The sequence below is a fragment of the Balearica regulorum genome, chromosome 7 (genome assembly GCF_011004875.1).
Source record: "Balearica regulorum gibbericeps isolate bBalReg1 chromosome 7, bBalReg1.pri, whole genome shotgun sequence".
Taxonomy (NCBI): domain Eukaryota; kingdom Metazoa; phylum Chordata; class Aves; order Gruiformes; family Gruidae; genus Balearica; species Balearica regulorum.
The window spans coordinates 35736323-35757141 of NC_046190.1; the positions used below are offsets into that span (position 1 = coordinate 35736323).

At 36.4% G+C, this 20819-nt stretch overlaps 1 protein-coding gene across 9 annotated transcripts in view; it reads right to left on the reverse strand.

Moving 5' to 3' along the window:
• Positions 1-20819, reverse strand: part of HERC4 (HECT and RLD domain containing E3 ubiquitin protein ligase 4) — a 45781-nt gene that overhangs the window by 11582 nt on the left and 13380 nt on the right. For all 9 annotated transcript variants that reach the window (XM_075758875.1, XM_075758868.1, XM_075758870.1 and 6 more), the window contains 13 exons: positions 18919-19078; positions 17538-17614; positions 14961-15182; positions 13374-13465; positions 9907-10037; positions 8713-8873; positions 8247-8323; positions 6053-6177; positions 5482-5541; positions 4838-4949; positions 4304-4493; positions 3057-3229; positions 1571-1687 (listed from right to left, as the gene is read on the reverse strand). In XM_075758875.1, the coding sequence (XP_075614990.1) occupies positions 1571-1687; positions 3057-3229; positions 4304-4493; positions 4838-4949; positions 5482-5541; positions 6053-6177; positions 8247-8323; positions 8713-8873; positions 9907-10037; positions 13374-13465; positions 14961-15182; positions 17538-17614; positions 18919-19078 (1697 nt within the window). The remainder of the gene's footprint in view (positions 1-1570; positions 1688-3056; positions 3230-4303; positions 4494-4837; positions 4950-5481; positions 5542-6052; positions 6178-8246; positions 8324-8712; positions 8874-9906; positions 10038-13373; positions 13466-14960; positions 15183-17537; positions 17615-18918; positions 19079-20819) is intronic.

The window sequence follows — 20819 nt, forward strand, 5'->3', positions numbered from 1 at the left end:
GATTCTCTTTCCTTCTATATTTTCCCTTCCACGTTTTAATTAAGCAAACAGTTTTGCCTCAAGTTATGACAATAAAAATTACACTAGCAAAAGAAATTTTGATTATTACTGGTTCAATAGGCAAGTAGGGCTTCTTATTTTAAAAGCTAGAACACAGGAAACTGTGGACATGAAGGCAGGAAAAGGCCAAAGCCATTTATGAAGGAGATCTGACTAAGGCCACTGAATTTCTTTCAGTCCCATAATAAATGTAACTTTTATCAGAATAATTTTTTTCTGCTGAACTTGAAACTGCACATATGCATGACAAAATAATGATGACTAAAGGGAAATTCAGCATCTCCTATTTTCTCAGTATTGTCAAGCTACTGCTCAATCTTCCAATTTAATTAACAAACGGAGCTTAAGACTTTGATTACAAAGCCATTTTCCAGCTCTTATTTTCCCATATTCAGTATTTTCTTCTCTGATCTTGAAATATGAAATTTGGGGTTTCTTACATCCATTTAAAGCATAGTTGCAAAGGTCATCATCTTTTAAATTCCACCACTTCTGTACCCTTCACCAGCATAGCCTTCTCTGTTCCAAATACACAACCCGTTTCTAATTCCAAGGCCCTGCAATGCTTATCCCTAGCTTCTACATCTCATTTAGTACACCACCCCTCTTCGCTACCACCACCAGCCTGCATCACACATCAGTTGTTTTTTCAGACAAGCTTGTCTGAAACAAGTGTCTGTCATGACTGCCAATACTGACTCATTATTTCTTTATGCTCCCCAATCTCCCTGCTGTTGTTATTGTACAGTACAATTTTAATTCTTTGGTAGACAGCATCACTTGCTTTGTATTCACAAAATACAGCAAAAATAGGTGTCTCATGTTCAGGACCTTCTAGGTACTGCCACAAAAGAATTAAATTTAGGTGGCTAGAAAAAGCATATTAACTTACTTGACATTCTTTCAAAGCATAAGGCAAAGAACTGTGTGGGAAAATCCTGTCCAACTCACTAATTCTCTGCACAGCCATTAATTTACTCACACTTACCACTCCTCTGTTTACAGATCCAGGAATTAATTATCTCAGTTCTTGCTGCTATACTCAAAGTAGAAAACTATGTTAGTTATCTGTCCTCTGTAACTCCCTATTATGCTTCTAGACTTAGTTTTCCAAGACAGCTTCAGCTTTCTCATTGACTGAACTTATCTTACATAGCAATTCAGGTTATTCTGGATGTTTTCCTATCATGAATTATCACTTTCTTAACTTTTTTGACATGGCAAGTCTCAAATGACAGCGTTCTAAATCACTTTTTAATTGATGGATTAAAATGTTGAACAGTATCAGCCCTAAAAATGATACCCTACAAGAAGGCCACCTATTTAACAATTCTTCCTTAGCTAGTACCTGACAGAAGATGAGTCGGTTCAGCATCAGTGATCTGTGAAGATATTTTTATGAAAAGGAAGTGCCCATATTTAGAGAATCTACAGGCCTCTAAAGGGACAAAACCAACCAATACATGGGGGGGGGGGACACGACACAAAATCAAACCTCAACAGAACTTACCATTCCAAATACCTGCTGCTGGACCCAGTTGACGTAGTCATTTCTGATATCTATCAAATCTTGTATCTCATGAATGTAAAATCTGTCATACTGTATAACTTGTCCTCTTTCATTTACCTAAAGAAATGCAATTTATTTTATTAGCCCTTTGCATAACCATTTTCAAAAGGACATTTTCCATGTTTTTCAAGCATTCGATACATCAGTCACAGATACCCAGCTACTAAAAAAAATTCTAGAAAAACAACAGTGCCTACAGGAATGCAAAATACAATGTTAAAGACATGGATACGCGGATTATTCAGAAACCCATCAAAGATGCAAAGAAAAATAAGATTAACTGGGCACCGTTAACCCAAACCACTGTATGATTCTGTGATTCTATTTCTACAATGTAGCTACATATTAGTCAAAGTTCGGTTTCAAAAAAAATAGGAACTTAAGAGAGGCACATTACAATTCTACAATTACCCACAAGACTCTAAGATTTTAAGACCAACTTCAGCTTTTAAGATCTACAGCTACTGCAAGCCTGAGCAGTGACAGAAATTCTAAAGGCAGCAAAATAATCATTATTATATACCAATAGTTTTCCACATGAGAATCTGTGATGGACATCCTGCACTTTTAGCACAAGATAGTTACTAAACAGACTTACTCTCAGCCTTAATTTGATGGTCTTCATAAAGACTAAAAGAAAAGCTGAGCAAACCATAGCATACAAATTCCAACTTATGAAGCAGAAATCTTTCCTGTCCTTTCTGACAGCTCGGGGAGGAGGGCCGTTACATATAGCACACAAAGGTCTGATTTACACACCTGTGCCCATATCGCTAGATTGTACAAATACAATACTTGACCAGCACCTTAAGGAATGCCTAAAATGCTCTTTTAGCATATAAACACAAAATGCCATAGGATCAGAATAAACTGCAGAGGGAAAAAAATAGGGGGTGGGAGGGGAAACCTCAGTAGCAATTAGATAATACACTGTGATGTGCAGAGTCTGGTTACTAGAAATGATTTAAGCTATTTTTGTTCAAAGTTCATAAATTCCTTAGTTTTCATTAAACCAGTTACAATACTAACGAACAGAATAAACAAATCAGAAAAGAAACGTTTGCCTTGGTAAAACTGTGCAGATCGATCTTGTTCAAAATACTGATTGCTCGTCTTCCATTTGTGATCTCATTTGCTATCATTTCAAGCTTAAGAGGCAATTCTTTCCAACATACCCTCACAGATGCAATTGACTGGGTCAGTCTGTGTTCCCAAGAAAAAAAGGTAATTCCATCACCACTCAGATTGGAATCCAGAATTCCAACGGTTCATAGGTCCAGATGGAACAACTACAGATATGTCTGTAGATGCAAGTCTAAGTATTGAACATTCTTTAGTAACTTAACTTCTTTTAACAACTACACAGCACACGGATGCTGACAAGAACAAACAGATAAGTAATCGATTAAAATTGACATGAACGTACTCTATGCAGTATTTCCAGAACTCTGAAAGCTGTGAGTAGAAAATTGGTAAGTATTCTTCTCTCAGAAGCTGGAATGCCAATCTTGCACAACTTCAAGAGGTGGACTACGACATCCTTGTAGAGTTCCACTATCTTGAGGAACAACGGAGGTTCAAGTACAGACCACCAATTTTCTGTCAAAAAGTGAACACACACTTAATACTTGCTACTATAACATTATGTTATGCCATCCTTTTAACTAAAAAGCACGTTTTGCTGGAAAGCGTACTTGTCAGTTACCAAAAACTCAAAAAAAAAAACCCTGAGTGGTGCAGACTTTTAAGCAACACACAACTCTCTGTATAAATAAACCTCTATTCAAATGCTCTACTGTTACACATGAACTCTTTAAATTAAGTCTGTTCATCCAGAGTACACAACAGTATCACAAAATAACTTTTGACATACAATCAGATGGGTCAAACCCCAAAACCCTGACTTAAGCAACCAGTCCTGAGCACAATGCAAAGTGAAGCAACACAAAAAAAAGACTCTACAGTTTAAAGAAACAATCAGTTTGCTTTTCTTTCAGCAGCTAAGTGCTGTACTCTCACCAAAATCTACTGAAAAACACAAGAGAGGGGTTACAAGGCAAAAAAATAATTGAGGAAGGAGGAAGCACTCTCTCAAAAAAAATACCAATTAAAAAGGAAGTATTCTGAAAATTCAACTCTAAGCTGAATTTCAGGTGACAGGAGTCACAATAAGAAGGTGTGAGGAAGTAGAGTTGAAAAAAAATATAGCTATTCTCAGCTGTGTATTTGAAGACCACAACTTAGGATCAGCGAGAAACCATGAACAGGTGCTACAGTCAAAACAAAGACAGTTTAACATCTGCTCTGCAACACTTCTGTGAATTGCTTAAAGCTTGTTAGCTGTCTGACCACATAATTTTCACTTTAAAGTGCGCAGACACATATCAAACCCACTGAACTACACCGTTTAATTCCTCCCAAATGGAAGCAGTCCAAAAATTACAATACCAGATGAATTCATATTGATGGCCAGTTAACTCACTCAGAAGCAATAGAATATATGTTTGCTTATGCATCAAACAGTGTTTAAGGGTTAACTTTCTCAGTGAGGAATTCTACAGAACTGTACATACGCAGCAGCTGTTGCTGAGACCACATCTTGACTGATGGAATTTCTATACGTTTTCATCTGGAGATCCTTAGTTTAAAAAAGCAAAAAGTTCAGTTTCTTACCAAGAACTTTCAGAGGAGCTTTTTCTAGGTTCAGTATAGCTGTTCCAAAAGGAATAGCTAATGTTGTGAAATTGTTTGCATCACTCATCAGCGGGCACTCTGGTAGAGTGAGATACAGCCTCAAAGCTTCAACATCTGGTAAGGAACTGGTCAATTTGGGAATAAGGTTCTTTTCCAAACTAGCTGCCACCTAGAGCACATCATAAAATTCAGTTTATTCTAATGCAATTGTGAATTCAGACAAATGCCCATCTAGATAAAAAATAATCTAGAAAACAATCATCAAGAGTTTAAATTAGACTGTTACACATTTTGGAAAAAAAGACTGTATATTACATATTAAAATACACATACAATATGCTGATGTGTTACCCAATTGGCACAACACATCAGAGTTTTAGATATTTGTAGTTGATATATTACTGAGTAAAGAAAGTTATTAAAAGGGTCAGAGCAAGCATAAGCAATAGTATTTCTGGATAGGTGTAACACAGAAAGATAATCCCAAACAGAAGGAAAACATGCCACACAAACCTGTTGTGATATATGAGCATGGTCAGGCTGTATGAGTTTGTGAAATAGTAGTCTAGCAGCATTCATATCAACCCCTGAGAATCTAGCGCTGGTTTTGTAATGATCATCATTGCTGCGGAAAAAAAAAAAAAAAAAAAAAATCAGAGAAAACGACTGAATCCTGTATTCTCAGCAACTCAGGAATTTCTTCCACATTGAGTTTTTAGCTCTACTTACTAAGGAATTAAAATGTGAGAGATCACAATGTCAGACTTCCATTTCTTAAATGACCTTTGAAGCAACTGAAAAAAAATAATCTCTAACTGCAAGACAATGGTGTAAAAACACTAGGATCTAAACCAGCCTGTGCAATGTATTCCCCTTGAATAGCATACAACCTGTGGCTGAGAAGTAATGACTTTTGCTGGCTTACATGGTAGCAGCCAGGTGACACATGCTTCCAAAGACTGGCAGAAGACACGCTGATACATTTGAGCAAGCTGACAAACCATATGGTAGTAAAGGAGCTAGAAGTTTAAACTGGGGGTATCAGAGTAACAGTAAGATGAGGAAATACTGGGAAGGTTGAACAAGAGACAGTAGGAAGGTAGCCACTATTAATTCTGTTCACAGGGGAATACTTGTTTCAAAGCCTGACCACTTACCTCAAAGCCAAAAAGCTCCCATTCAGGCACCCAGCTGAGGAGAATGTTCCATCAATTTCACTGAAATTGTTCATAGGAAGTAAGTTACATTTATTTTGTTTTCTTTTTACAAATCAGCATTTGCAATAAAAAAATCCCTAATAAATTACGTTGTACCTAGGATGGAACCCTGACTTTAACATGACTAAACACTAGACAAAACCTCCGTTCAAGACTCAATGCTTAAGACATTTCAAAACAAGTTTTGCAATTTGTTTTTAATTTCTTTGCATCCCCCTTTATTAAAGTAGAAACAATAGTCTTTGAGTTGTTCTCGTATTCCTTTACACGTATTGTTATTTGTCAATGTGCAACTAGATATTTAATCTTGTACAGCCATCTAAACTGTGACAGAGATGACACAGGCTAAAGGAAGTACTTGACAAGCATGACAATGAAAGCACAGCAAAAGCTCTGCACGTAATAAAATCAGTGATTAAAAATAGCTTTGCTATGTATGTACAAAACTCCATTAATGCCCAATTCATAAGTAAAATTATGAAAGACAGCTCCTTTCCCCAACATCACTTACTTAGCTATCTCTACAGGAAGTCTTCCAGATGGGAAAGTCAGCAATCTTTGAATAAATGTTTCATTCACAGTCCAGATCTGCTTCAAAAAGTCAGGATACCTAAAATCATCTGGTGGTACCATGTTCTAAATTTTAAAGAAAGCATACAGAATCAGGCACATAAAACTGATTTCCAGAAAATCAGTCTTGTAGTTGAGCTCTTTCTCTCTTCATTGACTGACAATTTGCCTACCCAGACTGTTACTGTGAAATAAGCCCAAGGATAAATCTACTATATCCTAGCAGTTCTGCGTTCACTATGAAAGCAGAGTATACAGTATAAACATCTAGCTTACTTCACAGTAAACTCCCTAAACATACAAGTACTTTTCTAGAAGATGAACACTAAACAAGCTCTACACAAGGGAAGCAAGCATCTCTTCTCCCTAGTCACTATGAGCCAGTTAGCTCACTGCCAGGCTGTGAGCATACAGAAAAAGAGCCATTCAATTTTTTGGACAGCTGCTCTCCCACTCCACTTCCATCAGACTCCTCTGAGAATGAATCATGTTTCTCTGAACATTTACTGCATCATCAGATGAGCTGCATTGTGATGTGCTGCTCATACCAAATGAATTCCAGTAACATTTCTAATAGTAAAGAGGAGCAGAAGACCAACGTTTTAAGTAGCAGCATTGGTTCAAAAAGAGACGGCAAAAAGCACCAAAACCAAGGTTAAACCAGTAAAAGAAACATATCTCTTCTGAGGTTGCAATCTGACAACATAGCTGACTCGGCATAATGATGACTAGCTGTTGCCAAAACCCAGTACTTCTGATCCCATCCTACATGATGAGGATGAGAAATCCTCTTGCCGTTTCCCTTGTGTCCAGCTGAAGTGTCATTTAAACCCACAACAAAACAACTCAGGGAACTGAGCCGCCCAAAAACTAACGAGAAAACAGATTTTAACTGAGACCCCTTAACTGGCAAGGGCACACAAGTCCCAGGAGTATAGTACTTGCATAACTTGGAAAGAATTCAATACAAACTACCAAACTAAGGAGTACTAAAAGGGATACTTTTGCAGCAAGGTTCATCTATTGCTAACACTTTTTGTACAGAACAAGCCACAATAACTGCATTCATACAGCCTCCAGTTCATCTCAATTAGTCAGTCAGAATCTACTTCAGTGCTTAGAAAACCGCACAAGAAAGTTTTTAAGACAGGAGTTTAAATAGAGAAGTTTTGAGCCTATATTATTAGTAATTTTTCCAGTCTACACCTGCTAAACAAGTTTCTCTCAAATACAATAGTTACCACAACTCAACCAGAATTAAAAACAACAAACAAAACACCAAACTAGAAAAACTGTTGATTCTGTGATTCTGATCACACAACTGATGTGTGAACAGTTGCTGCAAACCTGACCTGTACTCAGTTTGTCTTGACAACAAACATGTTTCTCACTAAGATCTGTTTTCCTTGGTGTCCAAATTAGTTTTCACCACACATATCCAACTCTTGCTGCTTCATTAATCCCTACGGTCTAATATCTGCTGGGCTATATTGGAAATAGTCCCTATACAAATCCAGGCATGTATCTTCATCTTGTTTTTTCCTCCCAACTCACCCTCTAATAGCATTTCCTTTCCATCATACTCCCACATTGCCATTTTTACTCTAAAGTACTTCTAGACTTTTTTCTGTACTAGAGTTTAAACAGATCAATTCTTGTCCTTTTAGACCTTAAGTTTTAAGACCAGCATAAAACTGTGTCACATAAACTATGTCACCAACTATCATTTTTAGTAAAAAGCTTAATTTGTTTCCTCATCACCGTGGTATCCTAAAATGGCTACCGGGCAGAAGACAGCATAGCTGCAGTCGGGAGCTACTCAGGAGGGCTGGGCAGGGGATGAGCTCAAATATTCAATCACCTTTTCCTTTATGAAAAGTAGTGCGTGAATCCATCACTCAGGAAAAAAGCTTATGCCAAAAAGCCTCAAGAGCTTACTGACTGCTAACACTCAATAACTGCATCCAAGTCCTCCAATTCCTAAATTGACTTAAGTGTCTTGTGCTTCCGCACTGCTCTAATGAACTTTACAACGTAGTCATGCACCTTCAATATGAAAATCTTTTAAAAAGCATCAGAAAAACTAAAATTTAACTTTGACAGTCTTTGGAACCAAAGTATATTTAATTTGTTACCTGTGGATAAAAGTAGTGTGCAAAACTTTGGTCCCCACCAGAGAAAATTCTCTTTACACAGTAACACTCCTCACTGTCTGCAATAGGAATAAAAACAGGCAACTGAAAATGTGAATTTGAGAAACAATTAAGACACAGCAATCAACACTCAACTAGAAAAAAGGTTCCTTCGTTACATAACCTTGCTGAAGTACATCTTTGCAACACAATAGTTAAGACTACTTTTAACCGAGGTAAATGTTAGCAGCTCCAAGTTTTAGCTCTAGTGCTAACAAAGGACCTAACTCACAGCACAAGTAACCACATATTTCCTATAGCAGAAATGGACTTTAGGGAACACAGCACAGTGAAAACAAACTGTTTGGAAGAAAACTATTACAGCCTACATTTAATTTAAATCTCAAGATATGTAAAACACTATAAAGGAACAGGAATCCAAGAAGTAAATATGCCAGATGTTGCTTACCTGTGATTATCGGGCATTGAGTACTATACGGAAGCCAGTTTCCTTTTACTGTGAAGGGACTTTTCCTATTACTGGTTGTTCCTGTACCTAATTGCCCATTACCTCCAAGTCCAAAGGAATAAATTCTTCCAGATGAAGGAACAAATGCAGTAGTGTGCTGCCTAGGGCAAACAAAATTCAGTAACAAAACCTAAGCATTGTGCAGGCTAGCATGAGAATTGTGTTAAACAGTACATTAAAGGTCCCATAGTATCAAAGACTCCACTTCTCTCTAGGCAATGCACTGCCACTGGCAATAATTCAGCTATACTCCAATAGGCCATATTCCATTTTCATGGAAAAGTTCATAAAATGGAGATACCAGGTTCTGCCTTGAACCTCTGCTTAGGCACAGCCTGATCCTTAGAGCGTATCTCTAGACATTCAGAAATTTGAAGTTTCTACCAGATTGGCTGCATCTCCTTTCCCCCTCCCATTCCCTCAACTCCCGATGCCTTCTCTCCTATCATGAGCCTGGGAAGAACCAGTATTGAATTTATGTAAACTATTAAAAGGGAATAGGTCTGCTCAATGTCAACCAAACTCCTAGAAAGACAGGTTTACATTTATTTATTCTTTAACCCAAGTAACAAAGTGTGCCCATCTCTTAAAAAATTATGTTGCCTCCCTCATTTCATTTTTTTAGAATGCAATTCTTTAGACAAGAGCATTTTCATGTGTGCCGGGAATTTTTCTGCTATCTTGGGTGCTATTATAATATACACACTAAAAAACCCATTAGGGACTGAAGTGCCATACAGTATTACAGATATTTCACAAAACTAGTTATGTTCCCAATTCTACACTTATTCTCAGTGATGCTCATGTACCTCCCCAAACACACTTGTTCTTTAATAGGAAATGACAAAGTGACAGCAATAAACAAGACCTTCACACTGATTACTCACACTTTCAGTTTAGAAAATCAGAGCCTCTCAAATAGTGTAACTTCCTTTAGTTCTCCCACTGGGAACTCCCATGTTTTTAAAATCCCAGTAGGGTCTCTAAGTATCTTTTGTTAGAGACCATCTTGTCTTCCCTAACCACAAAGGGTAAGGAAAAAAAAAAACCCACTTCATATTGGAATATATATGAAGTTTCACACAAAACAAGTTATTTATAAGATTCATAGTGCTAGCACAGAATAGACCTTACCTGCCACAAGTTATTTGTGTCACAACACTTCCCATAAGTTCGAAGACTTTCCTTGGGTTTATCTCATGGCTGGTAGAGTTATGACCCAACTGACCATAGCCTCCTGCTCCAAATGTAAAAACCCCACCTTCCTAAACAAATAAATTCCTTGCATTAAAATGACAGTATATCTCAGAACAAGAAACTTAACAGAAATAGGGGTTTAGTAAATCTCCTTGTCCGATGATTTTGGAATTGTGGGGAAAGGAGAGAAAATACACATGCACAAGAGGGCCCTGAGACACAGAAGGGTCACAAGTTAATTGCAGTTATGAAAACATGGCACAGCTATCAAGTATTACCTTATTCCTGTTAAATGGCGTTCTTGTAATTTCTGTATTATTATACAACAGTCCTGCCATTAATTTGTGTCATTAATACATACTAATCCTCATTTTTCCTCTTTTCCAGTTTTCTTGATGAACTACAACGGTATATAAACTCTAGGAAGCTGCCTTCCGCACGCAGATGATGCAGAGTATGATTGAAACAGTCAGCTTCATTATTTGAAAGCTTAAGAAACCAGAAAATTTAACATTGTCGTAAGGCAAGTCAATTTTTAAAAGTGTTTTTGATTAATTTAATCAAAGAAATTAACCAAAAACTGTAAGGAATGTTAAATCAGAAATATTTTCAGAAGTTATACAACTTACCTTACAACAACTTTGAAACTTTCCATTTTCAAATGCTTTGAAATTGTAAAGCTCTTTCAATTCTACTCTGCATCAGACTGGACCTTTGCTGGAAATCATCATTAAAATGGTAGTGTCCGCTGAGAAAAACCAACAGCCTCATTCACTGAATCAGGATTTTCTGAATTTCAGGACCTGAAGAATGCTCGCACACATACACAGTACTGTCTATGAAAGATATAAATCAAGACTCCTCGTTCTTCAAGGCCTATCACGCAAGGGAAAATGGAGCTATACGAATGGGTGATGTAAATAATTTGTAGAAGCATTTAAAGTCAGTATCTTAATCGAGTCCATCAGCTTTAAAGCAAGTTTGAAGTTAACTTTCATACATTAAAAAGGGAAAAAACATTTAGAATGCAAGTTACAGATTGCTGTAACATTCTGTATTTCCCTAACCTTGCACAATACAGCAATGTAATCCTGAAATTGATAAAGTTGCCACATCTTTTTCAGTCAAAACGAGAGAATATTTTAGGACAAAAAGCAATTGTTTGTGAACAGCCTTTTCCTTTCACTGTAGAAAACTAACTGTGTATAAACAACAACAGTATGACCGTTTAGGCAGATCATATTCTTCAAAACAACTTTTAACTTGTTACAGTGTAAAAATTCAAACACATTAAAAAAACCCATACATTTTCCAAAAGTACACACAGACATTTTCTTCAGAAATAAAACATTAAATATAGTTGCTCTCAAAATTCTAATGCCATCTACAACAATATTCTGAATTCAACAGATTCAGACATGAAATGGATGCTTAGTCACTTGCCCAAATCTTAATCAGCCAGAATTGTTTTCTACTACCATCAGTAGTAAGCTCAAAATACTCCGTGTATAAATTGCTACATTTTATTGAGAGTGATGAACAAAAGGAAGCAGTATGTATTAACATTTTTAGGATTTATACCTAAATATTGAAGTCTAATCCAACTATCAAAACACAGAAAGAAAAGCATATGAGTCAATAATTTAAACTAAGACATGTATGTATTGTTTTACCCACCACGAAATAAAAGGTATTTATCATCACTTGATGCTTAAAATACACTATTCATCACTAAAATGAATGTAAAAAAGAACACTAGCATTATGCATTCTGTTTTGCTCCTAAAGGTTTCCAAATAAGTTTAAAAGATTAAAAATTACTCCAAATAATGCCTTTAGCCAACAGTTACATACAAGGCAATTTGACACTTTTCAGCTCTCTATTTTAATGAATTCCTACATCTCTGTAAAGACATGCTGCACTGACACAGAACACTTGCTTTTTTCCAAATTGGCTTTGAACTAAATGACCAACTTCTCATAGAACCTCACACTATAATACTTACTAGAGGATTATGTAAATCTTTAATTTCTTCTATTGGTTTGCCAATAGTATGTAAATAGCTGCTGCGCAACAGCAGCCAGGAGAGAGGAGTGAGAATATGTGAGAGAAACCCTACAGACACCAAGGTCAGTGAAGAAAGAGCAGGAGGAGGTGCTCCAGGTGCTGGAGCAGAGATTCTCCTGCAGCCCGTGCTGAAGACCATGGTGAGGCAGGCTGTCCCCCTGCAGCCCATGGAGGGAGGATGAGGGGGTGTAGAGATTCCACCTGCAGCCCGTGGAGCACCCCACACTGGAGCAGGTGGATGCGCCCAAAGGAAGCTGTGACCCCGTGGGAAGCCCGCGCTGGAGCAGGCTCCTGGCAAGACCTGTAGCCCTGTGGAGAGAGAAGCTCACACCGGAGCAGGTTTGCTGGCAGGACTTCTGGCCCTGTGAAAGGGACTCACCCTGGAGCAGTCTGCTCCTGAAGGTCTGCACCCCGTGGAAGGGACCCAGGCTGGAGCAGTTCGTGAAGAACTGTCTCCCATGGGTGGGACCTCACACTGGAACAAGGGAAGAAAGCAAGGAGGAAGGAGCAGCAGAGACATGTTGTGACCTGAGCACAGCCCCCATTCCTCATCCCTCTGTGCCACTGGCGGGGAGGACATAGAGGTAGAGAAGTTGTGAGTGAAATAGAGCCCAGGAAGAAGGAAGGGGTAGGGGGAAGGTGTTTTAGGATTTGGTTTTATTCTTCATTATCCTACTCTGACATTTGATTCACAATAAACTAAATTGATTTCCCCAAGTCAAGTCTGTTTTGCCCAGTAATTGCTAAGTGACCTCCCCCCTGTCCTTATCTCGACTCACGAGCCTTTTGTTATATTTTCTCTCACCTGTCCAGTTGAGGAGTAACAGAGCAACCCTGGCCTCTATCCAGGGTCGACCCACCACAAAAGCAAATAGCAGATCACTAAGAAAACTTTAAATAATGACACAAACCGATCCTCCCAGCATTTAATTTAAATTCAGAATTAACTTGGTCTGATCAGTGATAACAGCAATGCTAGACGCATTACAGTAAGAAAACAGCTAATCTCTTTAGGATAAACCAACAAAAATTTCAATATCTGCATAATTTTAATAATGCAACATGCACCGTCGTATAAAAAAATGATAGCAATATTTGTATGCTCAATTTCACCAAATATGACAGAAAATGAAAACTACTGAAAGATTTCTTGTGTTTGGTAAGTTTTTTCAAATATTTAACCATTCTTCCAGTGTTTCCTCAATTTCATCCAATAAACTTTGAAGAAATTTTATGCGGAATTTTGTTTATTATTTTCTATTCAGGTAGCATATTCTCCTGAAAACATTAAAAAAAAACACACCACAGCATCAACATATCTTTGTAAGATATTGTACCTTTGTAAGGGCAGCAGTATGATCTTCTCCACAACATATATGAACAACCTTCTGACTTCTCAGTGACTTTAGCAGTGTAGGAACATATCTGTCTGAAAGGTTTAATACAGCAGTAGATCACTTATTTTGAAAATAAAAATGAGAAAACAAATAGTTTTTCTCATTTCTTTTAATTCGGTTCCAGTCAAACAAGCACTTTAAATTTGTTAGCATAATGCAATCATTGTGACTGAGTTTACGTATCTTTGAGACAGAAGTGGTAATACAGAAAAACAGATATATTTTTATATTGAAATATTTTGTAGCAAATAGTCTCATTTTCACTAGGATAGGATCCCATGTCAATACATAAGTCAGGAAATATGGAACAGTATGTTCCATCGGCCATCAGAAAAGAAAACAAGTTACAGTTGTTTTGAGTTGTTTATGTGCTTCATGTTTTTAAAGTGTTTATATAAGTTGGTATCAGTTGGTCATAGTTCAATATTACTAAACATATAATAGAATGGAACACTGAACAATTAGGAAGCACAACTAACTTCCCTCCATCACCAGAACAAATCAACTTTGTCATCTCATTGTACAAAGGCAGCTTTTTTAAATGTTAATGCTAATGTCTTAAAATTTGTTAGGTACACTAAGATGCCTGGAAGAAGCCCTATAAAGACATAAAATGGATTTTACTGAGAAATGATGCTTTATAAAAACCTGGAGTCAAACATATTCCAAAGAATACATAGAAGTAAATGAAGTCTCCCATGAAAATTTGATTTCTGAAAAGTACATGTAATTTTCTTATTACATGAGTGTGACCAGACTTAAAGCATTAATTCAGATATGCATTTTAACTACAACACATTTTTCTTATTTTAAATAGTGTTGAGAACAATGAACCAGTGAGAAAATTTGAATTCATTAAATTAGTTATCAATTATTCTATACTAAACTGTGTATGATGGGAACCTGATAGCATATACTCCCACCTTGGAGCCCTGCACGTGGTTAGTGTGCATGTAACAAAAGAAACAATTTTTTGTCTAACCTAAGCACTTGCTTAAAATTGTTAATGAGTATCAACACCCTAGTAGAGGAAATTTTGGAAATGGTTAGCTGAAAATTGTGAATGATTATCAGAAGTGGCCTGAGAAAGGCAGATACCTGCATGGCACTAAAACAATGAAGATGCCTTAAATATGTCTACTAAGGACAACCAAGTAGTTCTGATCAATTACTGGTTTTGTCAAGCAATTTCATCTCCCCAAAATCCAGCTCAAACTGTAACTACTGCACAGTATCTAAATTCAATCCCATTCAGAAAGTTTAAGCCACAGAAAAATCTACAACAGGGAAAGAAAACAAGTCAAGCAGGCTGGAATTTCAACATAACATTGTCAGAATTTTCACTACCAAACAGCTAAGGACAAAACCTCTATGTCTTCCTTATGCAATCTCACATGACATCAGCACTCTCCAACAATATTCAACAAAGGTTTGTTCTGTCTGCTCCTTTTCTAGGAATACTGCTGTCTTTAGATTCACAAACCAAGACCTTCAGCCTGAAATATTACTGAAGTAATCTTTACTTACCATTATCATCATTAAGACCCAACTGCCCAAATTTGTTGCGTCCCCATCCAAAAATGGCTCCAGAAAGAGTTAGAACAAAACTATGAGCTCCTCCTGCTGCAATCTGTGCAAAAGGGATTCCCAGCAGAGATTTAATCAAATGTGGTGAGCTCTGTTTTTTATACTCGTAACCTAAGCCCAGCTGGCCATATTTATTTTGTCCCCAGGAAAACACTTCACTTCCTGTTTAAAGGAAAAAAACCAACAAAAAACCCCAAGAAATACAATCAATATAGTTAAATTATATAAAGTTTATTTACTGTAAGACAAGCTAAAAGTTAGAGTTACTCTTCAGATATTTTTGAGTTTAAAAATGCATGCAAATTACTGACTTCTGAAGCTAAGCATTCTCATGTCATTTGCAGACATTCAACTCAAATATTTAAATACTTTCAGTCTGATTAAATATCACATTCAAAACCCTCAACACTGCTCTGAACAGTCCTGTTTCAACAGTGTTAGATAAGTTGTGTTTGGTTATTACAAAGCAAGATGGTATTCCATTGGGAGTTCCACTACTGCATATATTTTCATGCAGACATCCTGTTGCATACTGGACATGCAAAAATTTGCCATCACAAGCCTCATTTAAGCTTTTATACAGTAACATACTTAATTTTCACATACAATTTCAGTGACATATAGTTTAAATTTTAAAATATTGTATTAATGATATGATCAATGAAGTACAAAGTTTATAATATCACTTGATTCCTCAGGAAAAAAAATTTTGAACAATCACAAATCAGAGCGCTATTTATGTTAAGATCACCTCCAAAATAAAATGTTCTACTGAACAACCAATGTTTTGCCAAGGTAGTTACTATCCTAAAGATCAACATCTAATCCCAAAGATATTTTGCTTTTGCTGATGCGATACATTTCAAATAGAAACGTTACCTTTAAACAGTAATGTTTCCTATCTTTGTTCTACCTCCATCTTTCCAATAACAGTTTTATCAAGACAGTAAACAATGAAACCCATCCTCTGGGGTACAGGTCTCTCAGATTTTATTTATTTATTTAAATGACAACAACCAAGAAACAAAACCAAAACTAACTAGACCAAAAAAACCCAAAAACCCCACACCACTTTTATACAAAACAATATTCCTAACACCAAAGAGATCCCATGCCAATCATTTATAATCACATGAACTAAATCCACCTGAACAACATCCCATATATAGATCTAAAAATACTACAAAGTCTCCTCTCAAAATGCCCAATTCAAGTAAGTTCATCCCATTTTCCTCCCTGTGTGGGTCTATTTTTAAGGCCGTAACCTTGCTACATTGCAAGTATTTCTGCAGGTTCTCTTACAATCAGAAAAGAACCCCAAAACAAACAACCACCCTACAATGCATGTGAAGAACAGAAACATAGAGTTGCAAATCCATGAATTGGCAATAGGATAGTGATATTGTACTTGAAGCTTGTAACTATTTAAAACCCTGAATGAATTTTAAATTATGAAGTCCTATTACATTCTTGCACCTTTGACCAACAGAATGCTTAACAGCATGATTCTGATACTGCCCACATTCTACTGCTGATCCTAACCCAGGCAAACGGTTATTCGTAAATCTCTGTCTGCCTGTTCTGAAAACAAAGGAATCTCACTAGGTTATAATGGCAAAGACACCTGGGAATACATAATGGCACAGAAAACACTCAGTATGAGCCCATGAAAAGTCACACACAGAACCAAGGCACACATAGTCAGCATAAACTATTACCAAGAAAAACAAAAAAAGTCATTCAGCATACAATTAACATGTCCTTCCCCACAGCTTATTTAGTTTATATTTTAACCACACCTTGTTAAGAAATACTGTCAAACTTTACCATCTTTCTGGAATATTTGTTTTGAGTTTTATGTTTCCATTAAGCCCGTCCAGCAGCCACTTCTTCCAAATGGAAGTTTTGGCCGCAACTCTCCTTTGTTACAATAAAACAAAGAGGCAGGAAATTCAAATTTGTATTCATTTCTGGATACCTATACTAACTGGCCCCAGTAAAATTTTGAAGATGTATGTTTAAACCTTTCAAAAGGTGGGTTATAACGTGACATTACATATCAACTACAGAAGCACCAACAAAGCAGAGGCTTTGTAACAGAAAAGCAGACAAGGAGATCGTTGCCTTGCAAGCCTCAGCAACTTGAAGTTACAGGTTAAAACAGACTACTGACAAAGCAGCATGCTAGCAGGATGATAAAGAAACAGGACCAAAAAGAAAAAAGGAGAAAAACAAAAATGAATTTAAAATGGAAGTTACGTGAAAGCAAGATGATAAGAAGCAAAAATGTGTAAGAAAAAAAAAGCAGAACACTACATTTGTTTGTACATTTATTTTTAAATTCAAGCTTCCATCATTAAATTACACTTCTCCTACCAACCTGAAATCCCATCTGTGTTAAGTAGTAGTATGTTTAAAAAAAAAAACCTCCTTTTTTAAAAAGACAAAAATAAATGTTGAAACATTTGGAATTACCTGGTAAGAAATTACACAAAACTTCAGGAGAATTTGGCTTACCTTTTGAGAGTGCTAACGAGTGATAATAACCACAAGCAACTTGAACGATCTGGATCTCTGATAAGCTTTTAATATTTCTATTGGGGTAAGAAAGCAGAGAAAGAATTAAGCTACTGGGTCATGGTATGAAATATAAAGTCACTCCAAAGGGTAATATACAAAAAGTGAATCCTTTTCACTGAACTATGTAAGAAACTAGTTTAAATATTCTAACTTAAATTAGAAGCCATTTAGTAACATCTTAAGTCAAAACTGCTTCTTTTCTAACACCTTCAAGAACAAGTCCTGTCTTATTTTCAAATTAATAAAGTCAGAAAAGACCATAATGAATGTAAGAAAATGATTCTTACTTTCTAGTTTCCAAAAGAAAAAAATGTTTTACAATCTTCTTCATATCAATGAGATATAAGGACTGAACTACTTTCTGTTAAAATCTGAACACTCCATTTTTCATTTCTACTAACTTCAATCAAAACTTCAGTTTACAGAGCTATTACATATTGCGTAATATGATAAAAAAATTGCAAATACATACAAGTGTGCATTAAATCTAGTATGCTTTCAACTTTTCATGAGAAAAACAGGAGTTTCTAAAAGGCCTGTGGGCTTCTAAATTTAATACAGAAATAAATAACCCTTATATTAGTTATTTATATCTTTCATATTTATACATATGTCACAGCCATGATAAAGTCATGAATTTCTAATGTTCCAAGGAATTGTTCCTTTCCTGTGTCTTTTTCCTATATAAAAAAAAAAATTAGAAAAGAAAACCTCCAGCTTCCAAACATACAAACTTACTGCTACTGATTTCAGTGAACCTATTCATCACAGTAAAAATGTGGACTTCAGCTAGCTGGAATGCTTACAACATTCTGAAAACAAGCAAGTGAATCCAGCTAGCACTCATTTTTATCACTGGAAGGTGTATTATTTCATCACAGCTAAAAAACCTCAGGGTGAAAACTGAAGTACAGAGATCAGATAGCAAACCCACCTTCTTTAAATGTACTCCCACAACTGGTTTTGAAAGTTTAACATTCTACTTCTTTTAAATGGCAGTTATCAATCCCCATTTACATTCTTAAAATACCCATCCTACTTTTCCAACATAACTCATTCTTAGTAGATGACTAAAAAAAAAAAAAAACCCAAAAGAAAAAACCCCAAAACACCCAACAAACCCAACCAAGCAAACCCATAACATACTTCTCATATAAGCTGACATTTTGAGATAGGAAACTGTCTAGAGCATGCCAGTGCAATAGCTAAAATACACTTTCTAGGGTGTGTTTTTAATTATAACAGCAGAATAGCTTAACCAATATGATTTAAGCACATTTTTTTAAAAAAAATAACTTATATACTAATTATTTTTAACCTGGGCACTCTGATGCATTCCTCTGTTCCCGGCAAGCCAAGCTGTCCATCAGTAGCCAGACCCCAAGCATATACCTGACCCTTGTCATTTAATGCAAGAGTGTGGGCTTCTCCACATGATACAGCTACAATATTTTGGGCATCCAGTGCACCAACATGCTCTAAAAAAAAAAAAAAAGTTGTTAAAAAAAAAGCTACTAACAAGCTAGTGTTGTTGAAGACAGTTACACTCAGTACTAAGATATCAATTGAAATGAGAGAGAAGTAAACCCAGAAGTCTGCCAAAACATCCTTTACTTAAAATTGTAAGCATGCTATTCTAGGAGAAGCTGAATTTGACACCCCAAAGTAACTAAACAACAACTGTATTTGGAGCAATATACAGAAGTACAGAAAAACTTAATCATAATGGTTCCTTCTAATCTTGCCATCTGAAAATGAGTGCAGAAACTCAATTAACATTAAGGTCAACTAGATTATTGTCAAATGACTACACGTGTAGACATTATGTAAGAGGAAAACATTCCACCACAGCAAATTAAATTCACCTATTCATTATTAACAAAAAAGCCTGCAAAACAAGGCAGGGCAAATTAAAGACTGAAGCTACTGATTTTGCAATGAGCTACACAATGTCCTCTTTATAATGTAAAATACTGTAGAAACAGATCCCAAATAGTAATTTTTCTAGATATACAGTGCACGCTTCTGCAAAGCAAACACTAAAACATCTATGATTTTTTTCCAGTACTTTTAAATACATTTGGAAAACCTCAAAGTTTGCTTTCACGCTTACGATTTGTGATCAGAAGTCTAAAATGTCCATTTCAGCAACAGTAAAGTGGAGAAATATCATCAGGGTCTATCGTTAAGGCTGAAATTTTCAACAGTCCCCTTAAACAAGAACCTGCTTGGACATTTTATGCCCAGTTTTCAAACACATAAATTCTATTCCTGCCTAAGAATGGCACATCACTGAAAAAACCTGTGTATCATCAGCGTAACATGCACTGGAAACACAGGGTAGCACAGCCTAAGTCAATTAGCTAACAGTATCTGCAACACAACAGGCACTCAGCTTCCAAAACAAAGTAACACAGGCAGCAGACATAAGTTCATTTTTTAGAACAGCTGGTCTGATTAAAGAGGTTACCTCCCAAATTCAGCCCATTATGGCCTCCAGAGCTCTGCCAGTGGAAGAGGTTGTGTAAGCACTCTCCAGTTCAGGCAACAGCATGCAGATTAGCTCAGACTATCTTGACCAGCTGCTAAACTAGCCAAGATGACTTTGCCTAACATGGATTAAGGAATATTCACACAGTCCCTACGCAAGCAGAGCTCTGTGGGGAGGAAAGAGGGAAGGCGTGGCTAAACAGTGCCACTGGTGACACTGAGGTGGCAAAAATTATCTTCAGTTAGCAGAAATATATTCAATTGAGAACATCCACCCATTTGTAAAGATACTGAGCCTCTTTAGACTGCGCAAGTATGGTTTTCTCAATGCACTGACTTCACATGGGAACATTCAACAGTATTGTCAGTAACCTCTAGATTAAAGAGAAATCAGGGAGGAGGACATTACAATCCTCAACTGCTGTGTCTGAGCATGTTAACAAAAGAAAGATTATAGTAGGTGTTTGCTCTTTACATATGAAAGCTCATACAAGGCTGGTTTAAAACACCAAAAAGTTAAGAGTCAGACATTTTTACTGTAACTTTTAAAGACAATTCAGCATCATTTTCGAAGTGGGTAACAATTATTCAGATTAAGTTTGACAAGCTGAGTTTCTATTCATGTTCATGAAGCAGATGCTTGCACAGGATTCAAGTTTATCAGTTTCAATAACCATTTACTGTTTCCCAATAGAAGCCCAAATTAGTTTTAAAAGTTACGCATCAACT